This window comes from Stegodyphus dumicola, chromosome 12 (genome assembly GCF_044657685.1).
Source record: "Stegodyphus dumicola isolate Sdum_Otavi_A_Nest chromosome 12, ASM4465768v1".
In the NCBI taxonomy this organism is placed as follows: Eukaryota; Metazoa; Arthropoda; class Arachnida; order Araneae; family Eresidae; genus Stegodyphus; species Stegodyphus dumicola.
This window is the reverse complement of record NC_140779.1, coordinates 59,621,084-59,647,271: the sequence shown is the minus strand read 5'-3', so window position 1 is coordinate 59,647,271 and position 26,188 is coordinate 59,621,084. Positions and strand designations below refer to the sequence as shown.

Here is a 26,188-nt window from a genome sequence, read left to right as displayed (position 1 = left end):
ATAGAAGTAATTCGCGAAGATAAAGCGTACTAAGTACTTTTATTTATTGACAAGAATCTGAAAGAATTGCTGTTTTTTTCACTTTATGATGCAGCTCAAAGTTTGATCTAATTATGAAACAGTGGAATTTGTTATATAACAAAGGAATGATTATAAAACTTTTTTTCCTTAATATTTGGAAGACTTTCCGATACTTTTCACAATATTTTCTTATAAGAACAAATAAAATAAAACGGAAAACTTGTCATCTAAAAAACTCAGATTGCGATCTAACCCCATGGAGAAAAATGATAATGAAAACAAAATTTTTAAATTATAAAATTTGAACAAAATTTGGAAAAACACTGCGCGAGTATTTCACTTCTCTCTTCAAATAAATGTAATGTCTACTGCTTCCAACCCGTGAAATTAAATTTTTATTGTTGAGCAAAATTAAAAGTCACCTCAAATTTAAATTTAGAAGCTAGTTTTGTTTATTTATTTCTTCTTTAAATGTAAATCGTTATAAACGGAAAATATCAAAATAACAAACAGTACGTTATCATCAGAATAACAATAAAAACACATGTATAGAAAGAAATGTTTTGCTACAAAGAATCATCACAATCATTTATTGTTTTAATAATTAGCGTACCCAAGACGTATGGCTAGATGTTTGGTGTAGACCCAAGAAGTACTGCTGAAAGTCTGGTAGTTCTTTAAGTGTAGAGTGTCAGAAATCTAGTTTACGAAGTGTAGCAAAAAAATAATGCAATAAGCCAGAATACTTGAAAATGCGCAGATGGAAATGTGTAATCTAAAGAGAAATAGGAAATCAAAATAACTTACCTCCAAAGGATTACAATTCAAATAATACAAATCAATTAATATTTATTATATCTTGACATCATTAAATTTTGAATCAGTACCAGCATAAATTAAGTAGATATCGCCAGACAGAAGAATAATAGTCCTACATTTTGAATCCTAACCTCTCGTACGAGATGTGCGTAATATTCCAATCAAAGTACATCTCATTCCATCGGCGTAAAGCAAAGTTTCGTGATAAAAAAGAATCAAATTTTTTAACGGCGGAAATTGAGTTAGCTGGTTATTCCAATATATTTTTGAAGAAGCACAAGGCGAATACTTATATCATCCGAAAAGTTCTAGCACGTGCACATGAAGTCCTTTCGAAGATTTTCAAATTGTAGAACATTATTCATTATCGACAGATGTTAGATATATCGATCTTTTGAGTTGTATCTTCAGTTCCACTTTCTTTACTAGAAGGAATACCATGACTCTATATCCAGCAACGGAGACGGCAGACAAAAAAAGGACGAAAAAGAACAAAAAATGGCACACGCTTTAGCCGAGGTGAGAACAGCCAGAAGGCCGTCCTACACCTTCGGCGCTCAACAGCAGAAGGAGGAGAAACCGGTTGTAGCCGTCAATTTCGCCTTGTCATTCAGAGGTCGCAGTGAACACACTTGACGTTGAATAAATGTGGAGGCTTGCCTGCACACGAAGATTCTTCCCGAAGTATTGTATTGTTTTACGGAGCTCAAGACAAAGAAAGGTCAGTGTGGATTTCATTTCCAAAAGCAGGGGCATTTACACAGTATACGCCGTTTTCAGAGATGCACCATAACGTTTCTAGACGCATACCGTTTCCAGACACTCAGTTTTTTCAAACATGCGTGGCAGTTTATTTTCTGAAAGTCAGTGAAAACAACAAATGTGGCAACTTTCAGTTCTTAGCACGCGCTAAACTTGCGGCCTCTTAAAACTTACGTGATCTGGGCTTTATGGAAGATGTTCTACTACGACCCACTAATTTTCTGCAACACATTTATGGCTTGTCCTGTCCTATGTTGTATCCTGAAAAAAAAAAGAATTATCTTCAGTGGCTGTTACATTTTTAAATTCTACCTTCAAATGGACATCCAAAATTTCAGAAGAATAAACTCCATTTACGGATTAGAATTCTGGAATGGAATTATCCCTCATTATAAATGAAGAATAGAAATCTCCCATCCTTTGGATGGAGAATGCATAATGGAATCCATTACTCTGATCGTTTCCAGAATAATGAGAATTCTCCTACTATAAATTAAAAGAAAAGAACTGAAACGGTGTCATACGCATTAATTCTAACTAATAATTAAGAAGGAATGTGTTTAATTTGCCTTTTAGAGAATGGTTTTTTTTATAGTTTTACTAAGGTAGTAAATGGGGCCCAATTAAGACTGACTGGAGAACTAAATGATTCGTTCTTTCAAAGAAGCTCAGTGATCATTTTCCTTATTTTTAAGATAAAATACAAGATTATAACTACCTCTATGCCCTCCTGAAACTTGGATTCTTAGACCATGTATTAGTAGTTCCGAGTACTTTCATTCATATACAAACCTAAATGTAAATTATTACAACACTCATCATTATAAATATTATGCTTGGTGCCAATTAACTACGAGATGATTTCTTAGTCTGAAGGTCGTGTTTTCACAAAACGAATGTAATCACATAAAGCATCAGGAAGATTTAATTAAATATAGAACTTTTATTCTTTAACATACTATGCAAGCAAATAAATATACAAAGATAGCGAATAAAGATACAGATTAATAGATTAGTGAATCATCAGTCTCCCCACTGAAACAAAATTTTAAGTTTCATTAAAGGTGCAGCTCTCTTGCTAAATATATTTTGCTGTTTACCTCAACCAGTTGTGGAGCAGTTAAAAGCGCTGAATACTGGTATTTGGACCTTGACTTGAATGCCATCCAACGGAGTGAATGGTTGGTAGGTGGATCTAGGGAAAAGGACTGGCTACATAGTTGTTTTGATGGTTTCCCTTGTAAAATATATAAGTATTGGCCATTTTTCCTTAAAACGTCCTCTATGACGGTATCCCTTTAACAGATAAGACATCTTTGATAGATTTTCCCATTCAATGAAATAAACAAATTTTGTATTTACTTATATGAATTGCATCAACGACTTCTAATGAAAGTGGAGTTGCAGAAACACTTGTTTATTACTCCCGAAGTTTCGAATGTATTCACCATCCCTTAAAAATTAAGTTTCTGATTATTATTAACAGTTAAAAGAAAGAAGATTGGATGGTAAATAAATAATCCTGATCTTTCAGAATGTAGGAGATGTATGTCGAAAAAATACTAAAGAACGGTAACATCTAGAAGGTGTGGACTGAAGAAAAATATCAAGAATAAAAGTTTCTGAACACACATAAGTTCTAGTGACAAAATCACATCCAAAACTTTCCCATATTGGACGAATCAGAGAAAGTCGAAAGGTCAATACTTTAAACAAGGCACCGAGAATACAGAAAAAAATTGTACTTTCCTACCTTAGAAAAGAAATATATCTGAGGAGGGGGGGGGGCAGAGAGCATAAGGGAAATTCCGACCGGAAAAAGCTACCGGAGCAAAAGAGAGGAAAAAAGAATGATACACACGGCGTTCCCACACTGAAAAGGGAGCGATATCAAATCCCCCTGCAGTGCTCTTTCGGGTTAGAAGTGAAGAAAGTTAATTGGCACTGACTAGTGAATTGCTCAAAAGAAACCGCTGACACTTCATTAAGATCAATGAGGTGCCACAGAAAGGCAAAATAAACCTTTCTGTTGAACCATACCTCAAAAGGAATTCACGCAGCTGGGATCAAAGAGAAGAAATAAAGTTGGATGAACTGTACTATTAACACTAACCTCAAAATTTACGATCCGTAGCTATCAGAGGAAAGAATAAAAAGATAATAAATACGTTGTTGTGAGGTAACACCAACTCTCAGTGGCGATTCATAAACTATGTTGGTGTTACATAGTTTCAGGTTCCATAAAATAGTTAAATATTAGTTATTCCAACCTAGTATTAATCAATAAGCCTAAATTTATTCTTCTTGAAGAATGTTAATAAATTTAAAAGGTATTTTCTCCCCTGCGTGCCTTCATGATGTAATTAGATACCACATCCGATGCGCAATCGATAGGTCCGGTGTTCGAATCCCGGCTAGAGCATAGTATACTTTTCCTGTTTTCTGCATCGATATAAACTAATGTCTCTACAAGTGGCGCCCGAACTAAAAGATGTGGATGATGATGCGTCACTACCAGGATTTTACCACTGGGTCCTATCATCCCCAATTGCCATTTTTTAAGGGGGCGTATATAAGGTATTTTCTGCCTTCTTTCCGCGTGCACGTCTGACGCGTAATCGGAAGGTCTGGTGTTTGAATCCTAGCAAATGCAATGCACATTTTTCAAATTACCTGCATCGATATAACCAAAAGACTCTACAAATTTCTAACGCTTGAAACCTTGTTGAAAAACACTGTCACACCGAATTCTGTGCAAAGTATTCTTCCGCCATCAACAGCTTCTTCAGCTTTGATGATTGAAACATAGATCTTCTGTCTTGTGAAATGATTAGGGATCATATTTTTGTGGATTCATTGAACAAACATGGTTCAGACTATGCTGTAAAGATTTTGCATATTTTATATTTGTTTTAATTCTTATCTTCCGCCCTTAACTTGACATCTTTTCATCGGAATTATAAGAAATGTCCCAGCATGGTAAGATTAATTCACGGTTAACTTAGTGTTAATGCGACTATTTTTCCTATGCTTTTAATGTGACGTAATAACTAACACACCCAAACCATCAACAAGCATAAAATACAAGAAATGAAAATCATAAAGCTATTAAATGGCAAACATATTTTAATTTAGTTTTACAATATGAAAGTAATATTATTAGTTCAAAATTTTTATTTGAAATTTGAACTGATGAATTTGGAAAAACAAAATTCATCTGATATATCAACAGTTTTAGATAAATCATTAATTTATGTTTAAAAGTATACAAAATATCATTAAAAATTCAATTACTGGTACGGAACCATCATACTACATTTTCTATGGACAATAATTAAAGTATTATTTAATTGCCGTATGTTCTGCACAGAGACGTTTCTCTCAGGCATGACAAATATTCTTTGTTTATCCGTTTTTTTGGTCTTGAACACTCAGCAAAAAAACAACCAATCTCACCTTGAGACTGTACGAAACCGTAACCCAGTGTTTATATGTCAGTTTGTAACAAACACTGAGTGCGGCGTTATTTTACACCTTGTGAATCACAAACAATTTATAACGCACACTTTACAAAGTATTTTTTAAAGAAGGATTTGACTACCTTTCTTTTACGTGATTTCTCACCAATTCCAATCACATTTCTATGAAATAGTGGCATCGTTTTTAATTTTTAGAAATATTTTAACTATAACTCACATAAACATTAATTCCAAGTATATTCAGCATTTCGAAAAATATCATAAATGGCCATCTATAACTATTTCTTGATACTTGGTAACATCTAGAATACTAGGATACATTTAAAATTATTTCTGAATACAAGGAGCACATTTGATCACCAGTATAAAAGCCTGTCTTTGTACTGTTATAAAAATTTATATTTCTGGCTTTCGTGTTGGAGAACTGTTATCAGTAATCATATCATGATGTTTGATACTGGTAGTTTAATGAAATATTTTATTATTTTTTACGTATGTTTAGACATAGATTTAAGTAACTTTTTTACATTTCATCAAGATGAGTGAAAGATTATATTTTGCATTTAGATTTTAATTAAACTTTTTTTAGAATCTCTTGATATTTTATACTTATTATTGATGTTATTACAAAGAAAATAAAAACGATTGATAAAAAATATTTTTAATTAATTTTTTTAAGCTTAGCGTTGCGAATTACCCCGTCTTAGATATCGTACTACTGCAACAACATACCGTCTCCAAGGTGAATTGCTCTAAGCTGCTGCTAAGATGATTAGCTGCTGATGCATATATGATACACCCCTCGTAAAGGAGGAGTTAAATTATGCAAATAAAGTTTTTATGTCTTTCATTTATCATTCTTATCATATTTATATTTCATTCTCATCGTATTTTTCTCGGGCGATCCAAGTTGCGCACATAAACTTTATCAAAACTAGTGAAAATTCCAAACTGGCTATTAGGCAAATTGCTTCAATAATTGATACTCCTATACTGCTAAATTTCAGTTGTAAAATACAGTTTTCTATTGTTGACTTTGAAAACCGTCTGTTTAATGCAAGATGGCAATGAGATTTTCCGAGCAAAACGAAATTTTATGATTCAGCATTATTTCGTAACCCATAAATTTGATTGTGTTGCTACATTTTTCCACGCTTTTTTGGTGGTTAACACTTTTTTCTTATTTATTTTTCTTATTTATTTAGTTATTTAATTTCTTATTAACACTTGGTGGTTAAGATTTTATCTCCGCTATTTTTTATTGTTAATATTCTTATTTTATTCAGTTATTGTCCATTTTGTCCAATATGAAAGAAATGAGTACCCGCTTCATTTCTTTATAGTAAACATTTTTAGTGTTTCGATATCATATTGCCAAGTTTGGAAAAGTCTCTTTAAGAGTTTCAACAACTTTTCTATAAGAAACCTTCCGAATTACGCTAAATCATAAAAATTCGTTTTACTTGGGAAGAACTCATCTGTATAACATTTACAGCACAATGGTATCATCAAATTAAACAATTTGACATAAATATTTACTTTAGAATTTTTGCAATTTTTGAAAATTTGATGTGCACAACGTCTGAATCACAGATATTAGTATTTATTTAAATTTCAGCTCTATCAAATGCGGTTATATTAATTCTGAGAAAATGTTAAGCATTAATGAATTATATAGGCATTTTGTACAAATTTTAATATCTTCTTTGTAGATTTTTTAAAACTTTTATGATGATTTCGCTGACGATAATTTTTTTGTTGTTGCAACAGAGGGGCGAGCACTTCCTCACAATCATCGCCAAAGAACATACCCAAATGGAACTTTGACAATTGAAGACGTTCAGCGGTCACGCGATGAGGGACAGTATCGCTGCATAGCTGAAAACAATCGCAGTCGGGCTGCTCGAAGAGAGGTGTCCCTCAGCATCATGGGTAAGTGAAATTTTTATAAATTTTAATCTTTCTCTATAAATCATATTATTACATGCACACGGGTCCGTAATGGGTTGAATGCATGCAGAACCAATGAAAGCTTGACGAAATTTATTTTTCCAAAAATAATTTACTATTCTGGAACTTTCCACAAAAATGTTCTTGTAGTACTCTTACCAGTATGACAGAGCACAATGAGTAGTAACTACTTCAAATTATTAAGAGCGATAAACACAAGGCAATGCAAACAGCTTCAAATGCCTAAGTTCTCTGAACTCTCAATACTCGGAGCTAAACTGTAAACTGAAGTTCTCTCCGGCCATGTATAGTTTTTTCTTATCCGCCGAGAAATTTTCAGTACCTTCGATTTCTCGAAACTGCATACACACAGTTACATACGGCCGTATATAGTTAAAATTACAGAAAGATCGAACTAGTTACAGTTACACAGAGTTCGGACCAAAATATCGCAAGTGGTCGCTGAACATGGCGACTTTTGTTGATTTTTGCCGAATTTGGAAACCAAAAGTAATCGCCAAAATCATTGCCAGCTTGGCGATTGTGAGATATCCATTTACTTTAATGTATCCATTTACTTTAAATGGGCTTAACCCTTTAACCCTATTTTTTGGCGATCCTTCACATTCTGAGGCCTTGTAAAAGGCCATTGTAAAAGGCCTTGTATAATGATACTACATTATACAAGAGATATTGCGGTTTATTTATCATTTCACTAAAATTATTCACGTGTATACAAAATTCATAACAGTATACATTTTCCTGCTTTTTATACAGGATGAGGCAGAAAAATTTAACGGCTTTGAAACGAAATAGCACAGCTGATACTAAGAACTCCTTTGTATGCATGCATGATTAGCTTCACAGTTTTACAGTCACATAGTTACAGTTCACGGTTTTGCGTCTCGCAGCGTTTCTGTCGATTGGCAGTCAGTCACCTTAAGTTCAGTAAAGGGTCTTCAGTTAGGTTAAGTAACATGATTTTCCGATGCATATTCTCTATTTTCATTAGCCCCTTATTTAAAAACTGCAAGCTGAAAACCAAGTGCTCGGGATAATCATATGAGGGTCACGTCAGAAGGTAAAGTGTCCAGGAATATTTTTATTCAATTCTTGTCTGAATACTTCTGCCCTGACCCTAAAATGTCGAAATACTTCTGTCTAGTTCCTAGCCGAGTGAAGAATTTCTCTATCCTGTCAAAATCACAGATTACCTCGTTTTTTGCACTTCAATATCGTTGTTCTGTTCTGGAGTAAGGAAGTTCTGTGTTATTGTGGTTTGTTATTCTACATTCACTCTTATTACCCGATTACTTTATTCACATAATTAACGGTGGATCACCCCAAACTTTGACATTTCACACCATACTACAACCTGCTGTGAGTATAATAGACATTTGTGAGCTTGTGCGAATTTTTGCTTATAAATTCGAGCAGATTATGAACCAGACTGGAAGAAATGGCTGAAGACACCAGAATTTCACTATTCGTTGTGTAGGTCACTAACTATGTAGCGCTGCCCCAGTACTGATACGGAACACACTGAAGTAAAGATCCGAAGGTCTCCCACCATTAAACCATTCAAGAAGACTTATTTTAAGTATCGCCATTATAAGTACCCCCCTATGGCAGACATACACTAAACATCCATGCCACATCCTGATTCGTAACTAGGACCAACTTTTTGCAGGTATCATCGCTGTCATACCCATCAGGGTGGCAGTAGTATACGGATCGAGAAGCAGTATATAGACTGAACAGAACGACATTTGGAAGACTTCATTTTCAAAACTTTAATGGTAAAATTTCTAATTGCACTTATTTTCCAGTAATGACGTAAACTGTAAAGACGAAATGCGAATAGGGAATTAGTTCTGTGTATTTACTGCGTTATTTCATTTCAAAAGGTATCAAGTTTTTCTACCCACCCCATATATTTTGTTTTCTTTTTTGATTAGTCTTCTCGTCATCGAATTTCAGTAAATTTAACGAAATAAATAAATACTAAGAATAGCCAAATAAAAAAACTCTTTTCAAATAAATACTTTGCATAAAATTTTCATAGGAAATCTTATTAAAATACTATATTTAGAGTTTACAAATATCACCGACATTTGCCTCCATTCTGAAGATTGTACGGGTGCTCATAGCAATACATTTATTATCTGCAGCATTCAGATAATCTTTTTTTGAAAAATATATGTTAAAGCTGTTGCTGTTTTTGATGAAACTTCGCATTTTTGTCTTTTGCTGAGAGATTTAAAGTTAAATATATCCCAAACATTACGATTGAATGACGTTTCAGCCTGATAATTTTAAATTGAGATCGCATACAAGCACATTTGTAAGGTTAAACCTAAATAGTTTCCCGTTTTTTCTCTCGAACTTGAGGTATATAAAATCAAAGCTAGTTTATGAACACTAATACTAATAAATATATAACACCTAAACGTGCTTGGCTAATTAATTCAAGTTATTGCTTGCCCCTAACGGATATATTTAGAAAATACTGCACTAATTATTGCTCATCCTTAATATTCACCGTAGCCACGATTCAAAAGGTAAAAATTAACTTAAAACTTTCTCCCTCAAGCCTAGCAGAATAACAACTGAATTAACACAAAAAATTTATTTAACTTCTTGTCCATAGCTACTCGCTGTTCATCAACAGTACATAAGCTGGCTTACAAATATCAGCAGGCTCTATGCGAAGCAAGAACACTCTCTGGATCGAATAGAAAACCTCAACTGAATATGAGCACTTGGAAGCCTATATACTGAATAAGGATAACGTAAATGTAGTAGAAACCTATGCACTGAATAAGTATAAAGGAAAGTAATTAAAAATAAGTGTTAGTAAAATTTAAACTGAATGTCACAAATAACTAAAAAAATTAAAATCTAAAAGCTTTCAAATTTTATATTAGACCCAAAGGGACATTTTTTAATGGTTTGTGTGTTACTTTTATTTATTAAATATCGTGTTCTTTGCACTTAAACCATAATATTCAACTGAAGAGCAATATCACGAAATATTTAAAAGAGCATATCTTTAGAATTTCCAATACACAGTCTCGTGCACTGGATATAATTTTTTTTTTTTTTTTTTGTACAGTTTTGCCATTGTTCGCTTTGAAATTGTTGAGTTTTTATTCAAAAACTCATAAATACTTCACAAAATATGGAAAAATTAATAAAACAAATTCCAAATTTGGGCTTCCAGATGCTCATATTCGAGTAGAGAAGTACGTTATTCAAAATTTGAGGGCTCTAGATGCCGTTGTTTTATCCCAGTGCAAGAAACATGCGTACATTTATGCAGATTTTTCCTTACTTAGCTTCTTTAAATATTACACAGGTTCTAATATTTGGTGGCAACAACTTAAAAGCTGAGTCTCCGTTTATAGTGAATCAATGCAAAATGCCAAAACGAAATTAATAGCCCTTCTGGGCTAACAAAACGTATCCACTGTTTCTTATGTGATCTTGTGAATATAAAATGCTTAAATATTTACATCTCAACTGTACAGCTGACATATATTTAACAAAATAGGAAATAGAAGAAATCAGCTATTTCTCACTTGAACATAGTTATACTATAAAGGAGGTGGTGAGAAAAGAAGAATGTTTAATATTCCCCTCCCCCCATCTGAAAAGTAAGGGAAGAGAGTCGCCTAATCTAGGTGGTAATGAATTAGCGTGCCTTACATTTTAGTCGGTCTGTAGAGAGATTTATATTATTTCGGAACATGAAACATGAGGCAGTCAAGGATGCCCTTGCTGATATTCAAACTTTCTAGCCGGGCGTACTTCTAATAGTGCCACAAAGGCACACAATGAGGAAGAAAAGAATTCTTTTCCCAATAACTAACTAGCTTTAACATCTCTACAGCCCGTTTCAACCTGTTCTCGACCTCTAAGCATAAATCACTCATCAAAATCATCTCAAAACACTAGATAAACGGTTCATACATTTCATTGGTATTTAAATATCACTTAATTAATATTCTGCTAAAGATTATAGGAGAAGCAGAAATTACAGGAAAAAATTATCATAAATATTAAATATTATTGAAATTAACCACGTAGACTGGAGAAGGTATGTATCACGGTTAATGTAAACAACCAAAACTAATTTATCCCACAGAAGGAGAACGTCGATGGAAAATTCTATTGCAGAATTAACCAGTTTAAAAAGCTCTGACTTCATAATCGAAAATCTACCCCACGAAATACGTAAAGGTACTTTGTTTTTGTCTGTGATAAATACAATGCTGAACATTAAACATACCCATATTAAAATAATGTTAATGAGACAAACAAACAAATGTTATATAGTGTTACGAATTTGGTATTTAAAAAGCTAATGTTAGTTCAATTATAAATTAAATGGTTTTATTTCTCGCGCAGTGCAGCGCGTGACGAATATTAAAAGAAAGCTAAGCCAGAAAATTGAAAATACAAGAGCGCGTGCATTAAATAAATAAATATCTCTTTTTTATTTCGAGAAAGTACTGGAAAATTCTAGCGCGTGATTTTAAAATCTTATAAAAGGAGGAAAACATCTCAGTTTGTAGTAGTTGCTTAGTTTGTTGTTGTTTAGAAAACTGCTCTTGTTGATTGTAGCGAATTCGCTCTTTTAGAATTACGTTCTATTGGACATTTGAGTAGTTAGAAGATAACTACTGTGAGATATTGTAATACTGCATGATAATTTGAGAAAATTTAAGCATTTTTGTTGTGATAATAATAAATTTTTGTTCATTTTTCATCAGACTTGTGCATTCATTTCATAACGAACCGTACGCACGCAACAATTTTTGGTGTCAGGAGTGGGGTTTGAATGCCAATAACAAGAGCGATGGAAGAACAATTCAGGCAAATGATGACAGCATTTGCTGCTTTCCAAGAAAAGATGGAAGGGGCCGTCAACTCCGTTAAGGAAGAAATGCAATTGGGCCAGGAATCCGTTAAGGAAGAAATGAAATTGGGCCAGGAATCCGTTAAGGACGAAATGAAAGCCGTTCAAGCTGGTCAAGAAAAGATTGAAGCATGTCAAGAAGAAATGAAAAGAGAAATTACCTGCATAATAGAAAATAAATTTGAAGCTATAAAAGGCAGAATTTACACAGTTGAAAATAAAGTTGGACAAATTGAAAAAAAAGTTTCTTCCGTAAGAGATCAAATTGAAGAAAGAATTTCTTCGGTGAAAGAAGAAATAGAAGAAAAAGTTTCTTCTGTAAAAGAACATATAGAAGGGAGAGTTTCTGCTGTGGAGGAACGAATTGAAGGAAGAGTTTGTGCCGTCCAACACCAAATCGAACAACAAATTGATGATAGGGTTTCTGCAGTAGCCAAAGAAGTGGATATTTTAAAGAAATTCGTAGCGACGGCAGGGAATAATAGTGATGGTTTTAAATTCTTACCGATGCCTGCTCGTCCATCTCTGAAGCTATCCACATATGATGGGAAGACATCCTGGCAAGTGTATAAAACACAATTTGCTATAGTGGCGGATACGAATGGATGGGATTCCCAAACTAAGGCTTGTCATCTCGCCGCTTCTCTGAGAGCAGACGCAGCGGATATCCTTCAGACTCTTCCCGAAAACAAAAGGTCAGATTTCGAAGCTCTGTCCGGCGCCTTGGAGCTGTGCTTTGGGGAGAAGTGTTTAAAAGACTACAGCAGGCTCCAATTAAAATCTCGTAAACAGAAGCCTACCGAAGCACTTCAGGAGCGAGCTCGCCACGGATGTTGAAAGGCTGTCCCATCTCGCCTTTTCCGAATGCCCGACAGAAACAAGGGAAATACTGTCCTTGCAATACTTTATCGACGGCATCCAGAATACTGAAATACAGAAAGCTCTACGAATGGCGGATGTAAAAGATTTAAAAAGCGCTCGAGTGTACGCCATGAAATTCGAGGCAGCCCAGCAAGCCACTCGTCGAGACCGTCACCCAGTCAGAGCTGCTCAAGTCCAAGAGCCAGGGGATCAAGTCACCGCTCGTCTAGACGATTTAACTAGACAACTGAACGCCTTGAGACGGAATATTGGTGACAAGAAACCGACCGTTAAGTGCTGGAACTGCGGTGCTGAAGGACACATATGACGAAACTGCAGAATACCCCAGGGTACGGATGTTAAGACCGCTTCTAACAAGCAGCAGGGAAACTAATTAGTGGCCATCTCCCGGGGCGGAGGTTGCCAGATAATGAAAAGCCCCCGGTTAAAGCGCTTCAGATTTCTGCAGTGAGAGGTGGCACCTTTCATAATAGGACATATTAATGGAATTCCGTGCAATATGACTATAGATACAGGAGCCAACGTTACCATCATCCGAAAAGATTTGGCTCAACAACTAGGAAACAAACTTATCTGGACGCCGCCCTGCGTTACCCTCCAGACTGTGTCCGGTGAGAAGATCGACATCGACGGAAAAGTAAATGTTAACATCACGTTTGGAAGTGCCGCTTAACATCACACGGCATATGTAGCAGAGATCACTGATTCTTGCATACTCGGATTGGACTTTCTAAGTAAATACAATTTTTCCTTGGATTTTAAAAATAACGAATTGCATTCTACATCTCAGGACATAGCGTTATTTCTAGTTAATGATGAAGAAGTTAAATATGTCCATAAAATCATAGCACAAGACAATATCACAATACCGGCAAGAACAGAAATTTTACTTCCTGGATCCATAGCCGAAAACAGAAATTTCCGCTACGGTATCATAGAATATCCCAATAACTGTAATAGCCCAAATGGAGTACTAGTAGCCTCAACACTCGTCGACCTATCCAGAACGGTTATCCCGGTGAGAGTCGCCAATGTAACTGAGAAGGTGAGAATTATTAAGAAAGGAGAAGTGCTTGCAGCATGTACTCTAGTAACCAGCGTTGAAAGAAAGAGTAACATCCCAGAACCCGTGTCCTCAGAGAGCATTACATCGGAGTTATTGCAGAATGCACAATTAAACGATAAAGAGAGAAATGCTGCCGATCGCGTCATTAAAGAACTTCAAATTGTTTTCTCCCGCTCGTCTTCTGACGTGGGTCGAACTAGTTTGACACAACATAGAATCGATACCGGCGATCATCCCCCGATAAAGCAACATCTAAGACGTCTACCGTTTGCTAAACAGGAAGAGGTGCGAACACTGTTAAAAGATATGGAAGAAGGCGATGTCATCGAGCCTTCAGCGAATCCATGGGCATCTCCCATCGTTCTCGTCAGAAAGAAAGACGCCTCAACAAGATTTTGCGTTGACTATCGCCGGTTGAATGAGGTTACGAAGAAAGACAGTTACCCTCTTCCTAGAATTGATGACATTCTAGGCACTCTTTCTGGAAGCAAGTGGTTCTCAACACTTGATTTAAAGAGTGGGTATTGGCAGATAGAAATCCATCCTGATGACCGAGAAAATACGGCATTTACTACGGGACGAGGGCTTTGGCAATTCAAGGTGATGCCGTTTGGACTGTGTAATGCGCCGGCAACATTCGAACGCCTCATGAAGACTGTTTTGAAAGGCCTTTCCTACGAAGCCTGCCTGATATACCTGGACGACATCATCATCGTCGGAAAGAGTTTTGAAGAACATTTACAAAATCTTAGGAAGGTGCTTCAGAAACTGAGAGAAGCCAATCTGAAGCTGAGTCCCGCTAAATGCAAATTCTTCCGAAAGGAAATGACTTACCTGGGACATGTCATCTCTCCAGAAGTGTACGCACGGATCCTGAAAAAGTATCAGCGGTTAAATCCTGGAAACGTCCCGAAAATGTCCATCAGCTGAGAAGCTTCCTAGGGCTTTGCACCTACTATAGGAGATTCGTGAAGGACTTTTCTTCCATCGCAAGACCCCTTCACAAGCTGACAGAGAGCAAGCAAACGTTTTTGTGGACAAAAGAATGCGAGGATGCATTTAGCAACTTAAAGGAAGCTTTAACATCTGCTCCAATCCTGACGTATCCTCAGCTCGACAGACCATTTATTCTCGACACGGACGCGAGCAATGAAAGTGTCGGTGCGGTTTTGTCCTAAGAAATAGAGGGCCAAGAATGTGTAGTAGCGTACTGGAGCAAATGCCTGTCTAAACCGGAGAGGAATTACTGTGTCACCAGGAAAGAGTTGCTCGCCATGATCAAAGCTGTAGAACATTTCCATCATTATCTATACGGCAGAAAATTCCTCCTCCGCAAGGACCATGCCTCATTGGCCTGGCTTTTAAATTTCAAGAATCCTGAGGGTCAAATAGCGAGGTGGATACAGAGACTCCAAGAATATGACATCACTATCCGTCATCGTAAGGGATCATCACACGGGAACGCCGACGCCCTGTCTAGACGACCTTGCCCAGAAAGCTGCCGATATTGTTCCAAGGTGGAAGCGAAATACGAGCTGCTGACTCCGGTCGCAAGACAAATTACAACATCAACATCGGCTGATCGAGACCCGTGGAGTGATGATGAAGTCAGGAAAGACCAACTGGAAGACCGCGACATTAAACCCATAATTGATTTAATGGAGTTATCAAACAGAAAACCTACTTGGCAGGACATTTCTATCTGTAGTACTACAACAAAACAATACTGGGCACTCTCTGATTCACTTCACATTCGAAACGGCGTCTTATACCGGAAATTCGAATCTGATGATGGGAAGAACGTTCCGATGGCAACTGATACTTCCAAGATCCCGGATTCCTGATGTCCTTAAAGAACTACATAACAGCCCTACAGGAGGTCACTTTGGAATTATGAAGACCTTACAGAGAGTTCGTGAGCGCTTTTATTGGAATAATGCAAAGGATGACGTGCAAAAGTGGTGCCGATCTTGCGATGCCTGTGCAGGTCGTAAAGGACCGAGGAAACGCAGCCGAGGCAAGCTGCAGCGTTACAACGTAGGTGCGCCGTTTGAACGTATCGCCTTTGACATCTTGGGACCTCTGCCACGAACTGCTGATGGCAACAAATACATACTCGTTGTCATTGATTACTTCACCAAGTGGCCTGAAGCTTATCCTATTCCTGATCAAGAGGCTGTCACAGTAGCTGAGGTAATGATACAGCACTGGATTTCCAGGCTTAGAGTCCGTCTTCAGTTACATTCCGATCAGGGAAGGAATTTTGCCTCGGCAGTAATCAAAGAACTATGCAAACTACTCGGCATTGACAAAACTCAAACGACGCCATTGCATCCCGTCGGACGGCGTGGTAGAGAGGTTCAATCGAACCATCCTTAATAACCTCTCATTAGTGGTTTCCAGAAACCAACAGGACTGGGACAAGAAATTACCACTCTTTTTACTGGCTTACCGCAGTGCTGTCCACGAGACTACCGGCTATTCTCCATCACAGATGCTCTTCGGTCGTGACCTTCGTCTGCCTTGTGATCTCTTGTTTGGTCGCCCTCCGGATGCTCCTTCATCGCCTGAGGAATATATTCAAGATCTCCAGGCCCGGTTTGAAGTGATGCACAACTTTGCACGAGAGCGAGTCAACTTGGCGACGGAGAAGATGAAGACCCGATACGACACAAGAGCTACTGAACATCAATTCCACGAAGGAGACAAGGTGTGGTTGTGGAATCCGACTCGACGGAAAGGACTCTGTCCGAAATTACAGTCATCTTGGGATGGTCCGTACACGGTCCTAAACAGGCTAAATGACGTCGTGGTTCGGATCCGTAAGTCTTCGAACTCTAAACCTAAAGTCGTTCATTACGACAGGTTAGCTCATTACTATGGCCATAGTATACGTAATGTAAATAATTGTAAATAGTATAAAACCATGGTCCTTTTTGTTTTTAAATGTGTATTTGATTTGATTTGTATTTAGTATTTGATTTGTATTTGATAGCATTTGATTTGTATTTGATAGCATTTGATTTGTATTTGATAGCATTTGATTTGTATTTGATAGCATTTGATTTGTTTTATTTATTGCATTTATTGTTCATGTTGTTTATTATTTTAATGTAATGCTTATTAATGCATTTATGCCACAGTTGTAAGTTTAGCTTCCTGTCCAGGGATTGTACTGCCCGGGACGTGCAGTCCTTGGGAAGGGGGCAGTGTTACGAATTTGGTATTTAAAATTCTAATGTTAGTTCAATTATAAATTAAATGGTTTTATTTCTCGCGCAGTGCAGCGCGTGACGAATATTAAAAGAAAGCTAAGCCGGAAAATTGAAAATACAAGAGCGCGTGCATTAAATAAATAAATATCTCTTTTTGATTTCGAGAAAGTACTGGAAAATTCTAGCGCGTGATTTTAAAATCTTATAAAAGGAGGAAAACATCTCAGTTTGTAGTAGTTGCTTAGTTTGTTGTTGTTTAGAAAACTGCTCTTGTTGATTGTAGCGAATTCGCTCTTTTAGAATTACGTTCTATTGGACATTTGAGTAGTTAGAAGAGAACTACTGTGAGATATTGTAATACTGCATGATAATTTGAGGAAATTTAAGCATTTTTGTTGTGACAATAATAAACTTTTGTTCATTTTTCATCAGACTTGTGCATTCATTTCATAACGAACCGTACGCACGCAACAATATTCTAAATTACAAAAATAGGAATTACTTACATAGTGTAGTTTACTATCTTAATCTTGTAAAAATTAGAAAAGGCATATTTTATTTATTACAAAAAATATGAGTGTAAATATTTACTATAAAAGAAGAATTTGGAAAAACCTTGGGCTCAGCTTAAATTGATCTGAAAATTCATTTTTACTTTCATTAATGATATTTCATGCTTCTTTTTAAAAAAACTAATAATTATATCTTAACTGTAGGAAAAAGTACTCAACTGAGTATTTCAATTTTATTTATAAGTATAAAAATAAAAAAGTAAAGAATATGCTTTGTCACATCCAAACATTCCCTATTTATTAATATTGGATTTTATATTATCAGTTGCGTTAACTTAATGCTTTAGATTTTTAAAAGTTTCGAAATGCATTAAAACAACTTCCCTCACCCAGAACCATACGATAAGTCGTTACTGTTTCCGCAAGAGATAAATACATCGAGGTGGCTTGTGTTCAAATTAAACCCATTTTAGGTTAAACAAGTTAACAGAAAGTTCTAAACCCAATTTAGATTAAACAAATTAATGTGAACTTCGCAGGTTTACCAAGTGAGTGTTCAATAGTTATGAAAATTTTATTAAGGGAAGTAGTTCAAAAGTTGTTTTTGCTTAAAATATGTATGTAAAATTTCCGTTGTTGCATACTTTATATTTATTCTCTGGTTTGTAACAGACCAGAGAATATATTAACTTTAAGAAAGAAATTCTAGAAATCATTTGGATAAAATAAAAAAAATTGATGTGTACACCACATGACTTCCTTGTACGGAATATTGAATTATACGCATTTTTTCTTGCATTTCGTTTAAACTTATTGGATTTAATTAAATCTACTTCGCCGACAGCACATAAACCACAATAGAATAAATGCATTCTTTAAAATTCACTCTGTTTGTTTACCATAGCGACACTCTGGCGCTAGGTTCACTTAACAGTATTATATTTCGTTCATATTATAACTCAGAATACACAAAATTTATATCATTTAAAGAATTATCTATCGTTGCCACATGTTCTATTCAAATACTATAATAAAGCTAGAACGATGTAAAAAATAAATTAAGCAAACAAAACAAAAAAGAAACAGTTTTTTCACAAACGATTGAGTATTTCTCATTCAATTAATTCAGTTCTCACTTCGCGACAAGGCAAAAATACATAAAAACTCAAAATATCTGTATTAAAAGTTACTAATTATTAAAAATTAAATTACTAATTATTAAAATTTAAGTAAATCTTAAACACTTATTTCCTCGAATAAATTCCAGAAAGTATTAAGCATGATTTAATTCGCAATAATAAATGAAGGCGTTATCTTTGTTTTTGAAAAGCTACGTTTCTCTAGATTGGTAACAAATCCACTACTCTGCTGTTTCAAATGTAAACAAGCAATGGCCGCCATCAAAAAAATTATTAGGCTTAGCGGCACTTGAACAACTTTAAAATTGTTGATAATTCTAAAAATATTGCCCACAGATTTACTAAAGGCATAAAAACCTTAACCGGAAGATAAGAACAACATAATTCAATCATTTTTAAAGCAAAAAATGTACAATTTACAAACATATAAGAGTAAAGAAACTGAGATCACTGAGCCGGGTAACAGAGTGGATATATATATATAAATATATTTGGTACTATTCGGTTTCGAGGGCCGTAAAAAATCGCCAAACTATTATTGATGCCAATGGTGCAAAAAATAATTGCGGCAAGCTTAATAATTGCGGCAAGAAAGAAGGTATAATAGTAAATAACTATCTAAGATTGATGTTTCAATTTAGATGAAAGGTTAATTTCATATAATACTTTATTATTATAATTTATATGAAAAAGGCTAAACATGACTGAATGGAAGCATAAGAGTAAATAACTATTTCAGATCATTATTATAATTTATATAAAAATTGCTAAACATAACTGAATGGATGCCTGCATCGCTATTTCGCTACCCACTTATCGCTAAAGCATAATTTCATCTCGTTGGTTGTTCAAACGTAATTTTCTATAATGAATGATGCATTTTTATTGTTTCTATAATGAATGATGCTTTTTTTTTATTTGAAAATATTCTCGGTAAAGTGCAGAATCGCTCACTTATTTGTTTGCCGCTTTTTACAAGGATAAAAACAATTGAATTTTTGTCAATTTTCTTTTACTTTTTAAGTGAAAATAGGTCGATGTGTACATAAATAAAGTCAAGGGTGTGCGCAGTGCCATTTTTGTGCAATTCTGTTTTTTTTTTTTTAAAGTGAAAATAGGTTGATGTGCACATAGAGACCGAGTATGTGCAATTCTTAAAAACGCGTCAAACAGTGGATGATTCTGCACTTTACCCAAAATTCTATTGCCGGCTTTTCGTCATGGACAATTCCCAAATTGTTAAATCCATAGAATATTTAAAAAGGATTTAAAATCAAAAAATGATTTAAAAATTAAACTAGTATTTCAATGTCGTCTTAAGAAATATAGAACTATATAAACTTACGCAATCTGAAATCAGCGCGTACGCTACATTTGGCGCGCTGTTTTAGCTACTCGTTTTTTAATTACGTTCGTACAGACGCCACGAAAAATTCTCTTCAGTATTCATTTTAAAGCAATTTTTTTTTGGGAGGAAAATAGTCTTTTATTCTGTCCTTACGTACAGATATCACGCAAAAACATCGTTAAATTGCATTCGAAAGCGGTCAAAATGGATATTTTCGTTGAAATATGCTGCCTGAAACTTTTTGCGATTACAATACTTCCTTTTTACTTCGTACAAGGAAGTAAAAATGGTCAGAGATGAAAGTAAAAGAAGTAAATTGAAATTCTGTTGCCAAAATCAGACAGAGAGATTTTATCATTATGGTTTCGGTTAAATATAGTCTTTGTTTTTTGTGTTTTCTTATTTAAATGGCTAAATCTTTTTTGCACGTTTCTTTGCACATTGGTTTAACGTTCAAAATTATTTTATGAAAAGCGTCATTTGGTTTTCAAATTTTTATGTAGGTTTGTCTTTCTCGTACAATTTCTTATATAATATGTATATGCTTTTCTAATATGTACGCATTCTGAAACATTTTAGGCTAGAAGAGTTTTTTTTTCTTCTTTTTTTTTTTAATAATAAAATTATAATTCTTCAGAATCCAATTTGCTCTACTTCTCCATGTGTTTTGTATATAACCCTTAATCATAAAATTAACTATAAAATGCCCCTTTCTCTCTTTTCCATGTACTTCTCAAATATTCCCAATCAGTATTTCTGTTTTCGGTTGCATTGAGGCTTCTCAATTTTAATAAACCAAGAAACAAAGTTAATTAAAAAAGCAAGAAATAAAAGCCCATTTACATAGGTACAATTACATTACTTTTTGGTGTTAAAGTAAATATTTGGGGTATGGAACTGCCCCATGTCTTCAGAAACCACGCAAAACTGCACATCTATTAGTAAGATTTATTTCTGCAGACTCACTCTTTTCGATTACTATTATTTAAATTTATCGATTTTCTAGACCTCACCTTTATAATGTAATGAAAGCATGGGAAACATATTTAAATTTATTTAGCTTTCTTTTACCTCTTTTAGTACGTTTGTTACTATTGGCTTTAAAAATAAAAATTTTAATCTGACTACTCAAAGTAAATGAAGCTCTTGTTTAATTCATTGAATTTGCGATTTTATCTGTTACTATCTGTTATTACGATTATAGTTTTATCTGTTATTACGATTTATTGTGAAGATAAGTATCGAAAGAACTTCCGTGTTGGAGAAGAAGATTTCTTGATCAATGAATGATTTTTTGGGAAGTAATACATTCTTTATTTAAAGATTACCGAATGGATTTCAGGAAGTATATAATTTAAACCATTTACTGGTATATTAGTTTTTATAACTAGTTCTCCTAAAGCTCAAAATTATACGAAAGCTTTTCTTCTAAATTCAAAATTTAATTTCAGATCGGCACTGTTTTGAATAAAGACCTTGATACGTTTTGAGATAATCTGACACAGGTCTTCCGTTTCCAAGGTGCAAAAACTATCCACAGTTTCTTTATAGATTTCAAAGTCGTTTTACCAAATAATAAATAAATTTGGTCTTATTAGTAAAAACTGTAATCAAGAAGCTTTAAATAATTAAAGCTTTTGTTTAATATATTGCGTTACAACAAACAGGCAATCCATGTAAAAGTACCTTAAAATTTCACATATTATTTAAACGTTTCTTATTAAAATTCTTCTCAGATGTTGTATCAAAATCTCGAATATCCTTTAATGATATTATTGATGCTAGTTATTTCTTGCAAAATAATAAATAATTGCTAATTGCATTTTCTTTCAGCTCCTCCCGTAGTTGAACCTTTTTCGTTTGCTACTGATTTAGCCGAAGGTAAACGAATTACAGTTGCGTGCGTCGTAGGCTCAGGTGATGTTCCCATTCGTATCTCTTGGCTGAAAGATGGAAAACCCCTGCCAGATGATCTCCAAGGCTCTGTCAGTTCAGTAAACGAATATACCTCCGCTTTATCCATCAACAAAGTAACACAGATCCACACTGGGAACTACACATGCCTCGCAACAAATCCTGTGGCCTCCAGAAATCACACTGCAGCCATGGTGGTGAAAGGTAATGCGATATACTTTGACTTTGTTTCCTATAAAATTAAGATTTTTCTCAACTGATTATTTGCGTTATTTGCGTATTGCAACTCCATCAGAACAAAAATAAATTTCCTGAGTGTGACTAGTTTGTCTCTTATAAATAGTTGTAAATTTTGAGATGTACTTTAAAACAGTTTTTATTCGTTAATTAACTGCATTTTATCTCAAGACAAAACTCGCAAGACTTTCAGATACATAGAGGAATTTTCAATTAAACTTCATTTATTGATGTACTTTATTAGTAAAGTATAATTAATTAAATAAAATGACTTGCATATTATTTTTCTATGTAGTCCACTGCAATCCATTTGTTACGATGCGTAGATAGCTTCTTAATTCGAATATCAAGGAAATGTCTGTAATGTTTAAGAAACTTTCTTAATTCTCTAAGTCTTTGGTTTGGTTGTTCATCCATTCACCCGCCCTGATCGGTACAGTGATTAGCGATACTGGTTGCCCTATCCTTCGTCCAAGTTTTGAATCCCAGAGAAGGCTTGTACTGCACAGTACAGTGCATAAGCACTGTACTGTGCCTGTACTGCATAAGGCATTTAAAATACTGGCCAGCCGAAGCACCTTTCAGAAATTTAGTGGTAGTGTAAGAAGAATGGAAGACTCCGGGATGTGTTTCTCAAAGTTTTCTCTGTTACAATTGCGATGGAACTGCATAAGACAGGGCAAGGGGACTATAAAATTAAAGTTCTGATATCCTGCCTACTTCTATCTCTCTTATCCTTTGATCTGTTCTTATATAGTGTCAATAAGCTACCCATGAGAGTTGAATGCGGCTATCACATGCTTTTTCAACTTGACTCTAGTCTGAATTGCTGCACTTATTTTTCATCACATATTAATATAGAATCTAAACACTTGTCTTCTTCCTTCTTATGACCCTGCAGAAGTTGGATAACTGCAGACAAACATTTTTGTTTTTATTCGGCAATAAAAGATGGGAGACTTACCTGGGTTTTACTTTGCTGAGTTCAAGGTAATCTTTAACTAGTGTTTCCTGCATGATCAACAATTATCTTAAATTCTTTAGCCGTTTCTCTGACGTTGATTTTCATATCAACCCGAATTAATGCATCAATGAAAATCAGCTTTGTCTTCGTTGGTTAAAGTTCTCGGCTGACAAGCATACTATAAATTTCACACGGCCTTCTTTAAAAGACTTAGATCAATCATGCATTCTAGATTGAGAAAAAACATTCACCTCCGATTTGGAATAAATTACGTTCAGACATGGTTGTGTTTGCCCAGTAGGTCATGATTATGTTAACTATTTTCAAAGGACGATGCACATAAAAATCTTGTTTGCATTTGAATGTCCCTTATCATATAATTTTCCCAAATTTACAGTAATTTGTTTACCCTAGAAATACTGAGAATGAGCTGAATTTTACGAAATTTTCTTTGTTATTCATGGAACTTCCAACTTTTATAGAGTAAAAGCAAGGCTGTAGTTTATTTTGGATCACAGAAGTTGAGAAATCAACTGTGCATTTGCCCACAGATACGTTACATTTGCTATCTGAAAATATTGGCCCCTCGTATCGGAATGCATACTCCAGGGATACGATACTTTTTACATTTTCTCCCACTTAGATGGCTAAACGTAATGGCTGTGAAACTTAAGTGGCTGTGAAGAAAGCATGTCACCCAGTCGGAAAAAAAAAACATGTGGTAATAAATTATAGTTTACAGTATTTTGTTCAGTTTGGCGCCTTTTTAGAGACCTTTCAGCATTTTTTACTGTAGGAAACGTGTGAAATTAACTCTTACTTAGACTGGATTCAAACCAAGCATCTTTTATTTATAGTTTAGAGCGTTAACAACTTACAGAAGGAGAGCAAGAAAAATAAAAGTGATAATTTTTCTCGATGTCTATCAAAATGCAACGAATTGGACATTACGGCATTTATAAAAAAATTAAACCTTTAAATCTTGTGGATTTAAAGCTGAATATTTTATTAGCTCTATTATGCTAGACTAATTCAACGTATCCGAACGTGTTATATGTATAGACCACCAATAGCTGGGCAGTAAAACTGCTGAACGTTGGTAGTTTGGCAGCAGTCAAATCCCGAAAAATATATTAAGTTTTCTCGGGAAACATAATAGTCAATATCATATTTGAATAACCATTACTATAATCGTAACTATAGTAAAGGAAAATTGGCTCCTATTCATATTATGCATGGGGAAATCCACCAAATATAAAGCAAGCTCGTTCGCCTGGGAAGTCCTGTACAGAGTCATCCCTGTTTTTGCGTGCTCTGCCAATATTGATTTCTAAAATCATTTTATGTATATGTATAAATAGGATTATTCACAACCAGACTGACAAACTTGCAGGGTGTGTAGAGGGTACACACACGGCCCGGAATCACATAGGCATGCAGTATCGCAAATGTCGTAGTTGTGAGTTATGGTGCAAAGAAGCAGAGAAAGAGAACAGAAATAGCAACTCATTAATGGGACAGATACGTTTTATTGAAAGGTTGTACTACAGCATGTGTTCCAAATTACGATCAGAAATCGTCTGTCTGGTCGTAATTTGGAACTCTGAAGTCTGGTAGGCTTGGCAGCGACGCTGCGTGAAATTCGTTATGTTCTGGAAGATTCCTGGCATACCATGTATCCTCCTGGCAGATACTGAAGCGACGAGGTCTTCAACTGAAGGAACAGGCATCTCGTATACCAAACTCTTCATGTGATTCCAGAAGAAGTCCATGCATGATAGGTCCGGTGATTTGGCTGGCCAATGAACCGAGCCACCACGACCTATCCACCGCTGTCCAAAGGTTACGTCGAGATGTCGGCAGACGTCAATCGCATAATGTAGAGGAGCCCCATCATGCTGGTACCACATGGACCGACACCGGACCTATCATGCATGGACATCTTCTGGGGTCACATAAAGAGTTTGGTGTACGAAACGCCTTTTCCTTCAGTTGAAGACCTGATCGCTCGAATGTCTGTAGCTGCCGGAAGCATACGGGACATGCCAAGAATCCTCCAGAACGTAAGGAATTCCATGCAGCGCCGCTTTCAGGCCTGCCAGACGGATTCTGGTCGTAATTTCGAACACCTGTTGTAGTACAACCTTTCAATAAAACGTTTTCTATTCCGTTATGTTTTCTATCTCTATGTGTTGCTGTTTCTGTTCCTTTTCTCTGCTTCTTTGCACCGTAGCTCACAACTACGACATTTGCGACCCTGCGTTCCTATGTGATTCCGAGTCGTCTCTGTACCCCCTACACATCCTGCAAGTTTGTCTATCTGGTACTCAATACTGAATCACCTTGTATATATATATATATATACAAGGTGATTCAGTACCAGATATATATGTGTGTGTGTGTGTGTGTTGCACACATATATATCATATATGTATATAATTATATACATACGGTGTTCATACATAATAAATATCGAAATCAGTGGTGGTCTTTTTTGCGAAATTAAGCATAAATAAATAGTTTTAATGACAGGCATACATTTTGCAGCAACTTTCTCGATGCATATAACCATTTGTCAGTAGCCGAGCGGTAAAATTGCAGTACCCGACTAGTTCAACCTAGGTGCAAATACCGGCGAACGAGCTAGCTGCTTGGACGTTTTCATGAATTTCACATGTGTAGCGTAGGAGGTTCAGCCAGTTTAAATTTGGAGAAAATATTCAGGGGCTTTACACAATACGGAAGAGCGAAATGTTTTCCTTCGTAGTTAATTAAAAATAGAAACGTTTTCTGATGTTAGTAGATTCAGTGACAAATAAGCAGATTTTCACAAAAATTCTAAGCAATATAGTTTTCTTCAAAACGTGTATCTTATTTACTCATACAGACAATTCGTCCGCTATTTGCATAAATAAAAAAATGGTTCTAGTTTAATAAATTTTGTTATATAGTTATTAGA

The 26,188-nt window shown here is 35.3% G+C and overlaps 1 protein-coding gene across 2 annotated transcripts in view; it reads left to right on the top strand.

Moving 5' to 3' along the window:
• Nucleotides 1-26,188, top strand: part of LOC118194064 (cell adhesion molecule Dscam1-like) — a 572,732-nt gene that overhangs the window by 394,398 nt on the left and 152,146 nt on the right. For both annotated transcript variants that reach the window (XR_015044453.1, XM_085827755.1), the window contains exons 8-9: nt 6,852-7,013; nt 21,948-22,232. Coding sequence is in view for 1 of the 2 variants with exons in the window: in XM_085827755.1 (XP_085683881.1) it covers nt 6,852-7,013; nt 21,948-22,232 (447 nt within the window). In the remaining variant the exon portion in view is untranslated. The remainder of the gene's footprint in view (nt 1-6,851; nt 7,014-21,947; nt 22,233-26,188) is intronic.